Source organism: Rhododendron vialii, chromosome 13a (assembly GCF_030253575.1).
Source record: "Rhododendron vialii isolate Sample 1 chromosome 13a, ASM3025357v1".
NCBI classification, from domain to species: Eukaryota; Viridiplantae; Streptophyta; class Magnoliopsida; order Ericales; family Ericaceae; genus Rhododendron; species Rhododendron vialii.
This window is the reverse complement of record NC_080569.1, coordinates 32260007-32267489: the sequence shown is the minus strand read 5'-3', so window position 1 is coordinate 32267489 and position 7483 is coordinate 32260007. Positions and strand designations below refer to the sequence as shown.

The window sequence follows — 7483 nt, the reverse complement described above, 5'->3', positions numbered from 1 at the left end:
GGAAAATGTGGTGAGAAAACCTTATTGAACCATTTTATATATAAATAAATATATATAAATGTCAATACTAGCTCATTGTATTTATTTTAATGTAACGTGATTACTTGTACGTACGTGCTTGGATTTTTTGATGTTTTAATTTAATCAAGGACAGTATCATACCGCCTCCACTTCCGATTCTTGGTCATCTTTAAAAGGGAAAATTAGGCGTAAGTACGGTAAAATAGTTTTCATTTAGGGAAAGGAAGTGAGCAAAATAGTTTTCAGTGAAGATTCAACTTTTTGAGTTTTTTAACCATAAGGCCAAAACATGTTTAGGCATTTTCGTAGGGTTTTAGGATGCACTTTTCCTATTATAGAATTTTAGTTATTTAGATACTTTTATATGGTACCTTAGGGTTTTAGGCACTTTCATACGGTACCTTAGGGTTTTAGGCACGTTAATAAGTACATTTATCCTTATGTTTGATAGCAAAATATGCTTGTCCTTGAACTCAAAAAATATAAATATGATGAATTTTAAGCTAAGTCTCCCTTTTTAAAAGAGCATACTATAATCTTCAGAACTAAAGGTACGTAAATATGTTTATTTGTTCAACTGTGGAATTTTTGGCCCGACATGTTTGTTCTCTGTAAATCCCCCTCGGGTGGGATTCACGGCTGCCCGAGCGTTCAAATCAAGTTTGAACTCTAGTGTTCTATGAAAATCCTGTCCGGGTAGAAATCACGCGGTTTGACCGATTTTGGTTATATTTTTAACTTCTTATAGTTTGGTTTTGGACTCTGTATGCAAAGGAAATTAACATAATATTCCGGCAAGGATTCTGAATTTAAGAAACAGTGTGTGACTATTAAGATAATTTTGCTCTGATCTCATTAGGGTTTGGACTTCTTGAGTAAATTCCGTTGAGAGGCCCCTAGGTGGTCTCATCTGTAGAACCTTAGGGTTCGTGATGTAAGACGAGATTTGGACGTTTCTACATTTTATTTCTATTGCTTTAGAATAAGATTTTTACTAGGAGTATTTTCGTTTAGATTAGAATTATAGAAAATTTTCAAAAAATCTCCTAAACTTTCAAGAACTTTACAAAAAAATACCCGAATTTTAACTAATGACAAAAAGACACATAAACTTATCATTCCGTTAACAAAAAAGCCTCTACCATCCAATTCCGTCAATTTGTAACAGATGGAGTTAACAGAAGGCGTAAACCTCCTCCTTATTTTTTACTTTTTACTTTTAAAAATTACTTTTAACTCTTTCTTTTTTTAGTAGTAAATAAACAAGCAATAAAGTTCTTTTTTTCTTACTATTTATAAAAAATTACTTTAACTATATTTTTTACTATTTACTAAAATAACTTTAACCCTCCGTTAGCTCCATCCGTTACAAATTGACGGAATTGGACGGCGGGGGCTTTTTTGTTAACGGAGTAGTAAGTTTAGGTGTGTTTTTGTCATTAGTTAAAGTTTAGATTTTTTTTTGTAAAATTCTTAAAAGTTTAGGAATTTTTTTGAAATTTTCCCTAGAATTATTAACTTTCTCTATATGGTTTGATTTTGATTTCTAACTCTCTTCCAACTTTATAAGGATTCTTGACCTGCAAGAATTAGGATTTTATTTTAATTAATTAGAAATTATTTTTCTTTAATGCCACTTATTTTGGTATAAAAAGGGCCGTAACCAATTCAATTATTCAACTTTTACATCAATAATATTTCAGCTAGAATATGCACAGTAGCTTCCCGGTTATTGTTTGCTTAATTAGATATGCAAAATTCAACTTGCACACGGCTCTGCATGAAATTATTTACAATGAATTGATTAGAATTATTCACAATGAATTGATAATTTTTTAAATGATTCTCTTGCTAGTATATACTAACAGCTATTGTCAATTGACAAGAGCACATATATACCGAATTGAGGATGGTGTTGTGCAGTGGTGTGCATAACATTATGTTGTGCACCTCCGAACTATCGGATCGGATCTCATCTCGGTAATGAATGACTTATCGAATCAAATCTCATTTATGGCTCTCCATACCATAAATGATCATACAAATCATTATAATTGTTCTTCCTATTTTATCTTGCTGTGTGTACGCACTATAATGAAATTAATTAATATTGAGTCTCTCCGTTAATCCTACTTTATTTACTGTATCTTTTTTCATCTCTATCTTAGGTGTCACGCATTGGAATCTATTAATCGCATTTATTTTGCTCTTAATTTATAGTATGTCCTAATTAATAATCAATAATTAAAGTAGGTGGTGATGAAAAATTAAGAGTGTATATATACATACACAAAACTTTAAGTAATGGCGCCCTTATACCGTATTAAGTTAAGAACGTCCCTTTTCCAACCAATTTGCGATAATCCGAGCCACTCAATATGTTCAGAATATGATTTTAAGGGTAATCGCGAGAAATGAGCAAAAAAAAAAGACCGGAAAGAGTTTAATCCGAGCAGTTTTTGTTTGTATTTTATCGAACGGTTCAAATAAAAACTGCTCAAATCAAGCCCTTCCCGGTCATTTTTTTTGTTGAATTTTCACGAATACCCTTAAAATCACGTTCTGAACACATTGACCGACTCGAATCATTGAAATTTGATCGGGAAAGATGAGAAAAAGGGAACGTCCGTATTTTATTTAAAATGAGGGCTCGACTCTAACCTGAAGGGGACTCTCTCTCTCTCTTTATATATATATACACACACACTACCATTTTTTGTTGACGAGGAACGATCTGTGACTTTACAGAAAAGAAAGAGAACAAACGATTGTATTGCTGATAATTGAGATTGACTGGTTACAATGCTAACAAAAATTTAAATAGTGAAAAGTCTAGAAATCTATACCTAAAATAGAAGATTACAAAGAGACATTATTACGATATTATCACGATACGATTCTATGCCTAAAATACAAGATACGACGAGAGCACAATGCATAATACTTTCACACGATCTTCCCATTTATTTCATGAATTTAATTTCTTACTTGGCAATTGGCAGGTAATTAAGTTTTTTTTTTTTTTTTTTTTTTAACGGCAAAGACAATTTTTATTGATAGACAGGAAAAGTTCAATTGAATGGGCTTAGATAAAAAGCATCACAACGCGAAGGCAACATCAATCCCAACTATGTTTGTACCTTACCCCGCGACATTCTTTTTTTGGTCAAACGGAAAAGTGATGCATTAACCCCGCGACATTCATTTGCTACAAAGCCCACAAGTTTGATAAGAGTAAAGAGATTACTAAAAATGACGAGATACAAAATAAGTAGGGAGAAAATAACAACCCCATTAAAGTTTGTGTCAAGCCCTGATCATGTAACCCAAAGGACAGAGCTTTCTTGAATTTGAAGCTTCCAATAATTGAGAGTTATCCACTACCCCAGCTGATTAGTATTTGCCTGAAGAATGGAATGGCAGCAGCCAAATACTACCCTTTAGCAGCATCCAGTGACGCAGCATCAGACATCAGTTTTGATGTAACAAAACAGGCTAAACAGCTCCAAAAGATCCATATATGCATGAATTATAGCAAGACAGAAAGGAGTACAAACTGCAATGTTCCAATGAACAAGACCCAACAAATCACCTTTGACATAATACCCGATTTTACCAAAGATAAAATCAATTGTACAAGATACATAGACGATTTCCATCTATGAAGTCAGTTTACAATGTATCGCCTTTGACTACCGAAGATAAAATCACGCATGCTTAAAAAATTTCATGCTCAACCAATGAAAATATACGGCCACAACGAGAATAGGAAGTGTCAAGGGCACCAAGAAGCAGTAATACCTGTTGTAAAACATAAATTAAATCAGGCCAATATCTACAAGAACAATGGATTCCAATATGTTATTCCTACTAGAAATAATGAAATTTGGGTGAAGTGTGTGAACTGATCCATTCAAAGTTTGGTGACTTGAACCTAGGTCCACCTAACCCAAACCGAGCCACCTACCACAAGACCATCCACGTATCACATTTAAACTGAACATAAGGGAGTAAATTCGCGAGACCATTTCAGTCCACACTGGAGAACTTGGTCTCTCGGGCTAGGCTCTATTGGGCGGAGGCTCACCTTTCTTTACTAGAAGAATTACACGTCACATTCTGTATATCTTCTGCAAACTATTTTCCTTTTATACCAATGACGTAACAGATCATCTAGTTTCTAGGCTGAGCTATATAACGTAAATAGATGCTGTAAAAAGTCGTCTTTATTCTGCAATTCAAAGGCTCTTTCCATCTGCCAGGCAACTGGCTATGGAAAATCCCCTTGAGGTATGTCCCCTCCATGTGCACTGAAAGGTACAGGAGTTTACACATGGAGAAAAAATAAATATGAATAGTCATGCATGTAAGCTACCGAACATGGAGAGTGGTTGAGACGAATATGTTATTAATGACTCTTACAAACGTTTTATAATCAGTTATGCAAATAGAGATGGTTCCTATTGAACAGAAATTCCCTATAAGCTTTGGTACTCATAATAGTTAAGCAATCAGACATCCATATTCCATACTGAGCAACAGAGAGAGAGAAGCAATTGTTACACAATGGGAGTAAAATCTAAGGCAATGTCGTGTAAATGGGACTGACAAGAAATAGGATTCTCCTTCACCATCAGACACTATAAGGTATTGATGTCATGTTAAATATCACTTCCATTGTGTTTGATCATATACTGAATTCTTACAGAGATCAGGGAAGATAATAACAAATAAGCCCCCCCCCCCACCCCCCGATTGTCTTTGTCCCAACCCCCTTCAAAGTATATAACCCTCAATAACAAAAAAATTTTTTATCGGCACCCTCAAATAACATTTTGTTCCACGCATTTTAATCCACTTTAACAATGCTCACCTGGGCTAAAATTCGCAACTGCCGTTTCATGAAGCAAAGAGGCAGAGGGACAAATACACGTGTTCTTTCACTCAGTAGGCTTGTTCATCCAAATAGTCTAAAGGACGTATAAAAGATTCAACTTATACTTCCAAAGAAAAAAAATGTGCAAGAAAGCAATAATAGTTATATATCAAAACCCTTCTACAATTCTTTCGAATGTAAATGCACACTAATCATCCCACAGACAGGTAGAGTGACTGATGATATTTAGAGAAGAAACTATACACAGCTATATCAGTAGGTCAAGACTACTTAGCATTAAGCAACTGATGTCAATTTATTAGAGAAGTTGTAAACCAAAGACCATCCCGTGGAGGCCTAAAACATGACTTCAAATTGTCAATACTTTGGTGATATTTACAAGAGATGGAACATACTTACTGTCATACACCAAAAGGTTACCTGTCATTTTGTACGGCAGATATGAGAGCATTATCTGATGGTGGAAGAAACTTTGATATAATGGCAGCATAGAAGAACCCCAAGAAGGAAACACATCCAAATATGAGGAAAAACCAGCCCCGAAATTCTGTCCTTGGAGGCAACATACTGAGAGAAATTCTGCATTCTTTCACTGCATCAGTTCTTTGATCTAAACTCAATGACTGTTTTAACATAATTCTTGATCACAACACCATCCAGCAATCTTACGCTCTATATAACTGCCACAGAATTTACCAAAATAACTTAGCCACAGCATGAAATGAGTTTATTAGGTGAAAAGCTCACTGGGCTTCCTTGGCTATGTCTGAGACTTACATACCCAAGGAAGAACTCCAAGCATATACAATACACATCGTCCTACACTCACAAAGAGTGTTTCTACAGTTGTAAACTCTTTTCTGTTGAAATTATACCCATGGGCGGAGCCAGGAAAACTTGAGGGAGCTGAACTATTGTGCCCAGAAACTCACACAAGTACCCAAATAAACAGAGTCAGTCAGCAATTGCCTACTCCACGGGCAACACAATTCAACACTGAAGGGGAATTTTACAAAGGTTTTCGCTTACTGGAGACCAAAACAACAAAACCCACCCACCCTTTTCTGCTACAAGTTACAACTTGTGAGTTACAAGAAAAGGAGCTTCATAAAGGCAAAAGAGAATCACAAGTGAATCACCTATGTATCACGTGGATTCGCCAAAAGTCAACGAAGGAGGCACAATGAACCAGAGGCAATCCAAAACCAATCTTTTGGGATTTGCAGCAGCCATCAACACAATAAAAAATTTCGTAGGACAAGTTTCCAAAGTTAAAACTAGTCATTTGAGTTTTCATTTAATTTTGAGATATGTTTTCTATTATATCATCCAATGACACATAGTATCACTGTCCACCAGTGTTTGCTAACAACAATGCCGTATATCATACCAAACGTAACATTGGAGTTTGGACAATGGTTTAATTGCTTCAACGAAGATCAAATATTCTTATAGCAGTAGTTACAAACTATAATGGCAAATATCTCTATATTCATCCCAAACAATGAACCAGAAGTAGTTATTATTTTAAGAAATACTTTTTTTTTCCTTCATAATGCAGGTGTCTGGGTCAACTTACGTGCACCTCTACCAATTCCGGGCGACCAATCCTACCGTTCACTAGCAGCCCTTATTTGAGTTGATTGCAAGGTTTTTAAATCAGAATACATATCGTTTTTTTTCATTGTACTATTCGTATCGCGTATCGTACGATTTCAAAACCACCGGTTGATAGCACTTGGGAGGTTTTGGCCGGAGATGTAAGTCTAGGCCTTGACCACCAGGCGATCCCCTTGGGATCAAGAAATCCATTTGATATGATGAAAGCTATCCTAGTCTTAAGTACGCATCAAAAGAAATCCCCAAACAGCCTGTTTGGGAGAAGGAAATGGAAGGGGATATAGGGAGAACCCGGATATACATATCAGGGGTGCCTATATCCCTTGTTTGTTTACACTGTTGAAGCCGGATAAGTTTCTCCTGGGATTTCTATATCCCCCTGCAGTGGGATAACTTTTAACCCTCCAACCCCCCAGTTAAATCTTACCCCCTTCCCACATTACCAAATTACCCCTCTTCCTCTTCCCACATAACTTTGAACAGATTTCTGATCAGGCCAAATTTCAACAACTAGAAATATTTTTTTTCCAACAAATTACAACCAACAGATTTCTGATCAGACCAGTTCCGACCAGCCCAGTACTGAGTTCAAATCAGTGAAATTAGCCAGAAGCAGCCAAGCAAACTATGAAACCCAATGTACAGATTTATGAATGAAATTCCAAAACCATCTTCAAATCAGTGAAATCAGAAACCCAATTTACCTCATTCACGTACGGACCCACCGCCGCCCCCAGAACCGCAAACAGGAGAAGAGAGGAATTTCAAAACCCAGTATCGGCGAGGTTTTCAAACCCCATGCATCTTCATCTACATCTGTGTTTAAGCATCAGAATTAACCATGAAAAAAAGCGAACAGGAGAGAGAGAAACCTGTTGAGGAGGAGAGAGAATGGAGAAGTCTGATTTGAGGAGAGAGAAGCAGACCTTGGAGCTTCGAGGAGTT

General features: G+C 36.1%; 1 protein-coding gene across 3 annotated transcripts; it reads right to left on the bottom strand.

The window, feature by feature from the left end:
* Positions 1-3591: 3591 nt before the first annotated feature.
* LOC131314567 (uncharacterized) lies at positions 3592-7483 on the bottom strand. Of its 3 annotated transcripts, none has more exons than XR_009196450.1 (3): positions 7243-7483; positions 5339-5598; positions 3592-3822 (listed from the first exon to the last, which is right to left on the bottom strand). XR_009196450.1 is itself a non-coding variant. In XM_058343314.1 (3 exons), the coding sequence occupies exons 1-3, from the start codon at positions 7245-7247 to the stop codon at positions 3729-3731; spliced, it is 258 nt and encodes an 85-aa protein (XP_058199297.1). In that variant the 5' UTR covers positions 7248-7483; the 3' UTR covers positions 3592-3728. The 3 variants fall into 3 exon arrangements, 2 of the variants coding, with proteins under 2 accessions (XP_058199297.1, XP_058199296.1); XM_058343314.1 differs by having other exon boundaries at positions 5339-5497; XM_058343313.1 differs by lacking the exon at positions 7243-7483.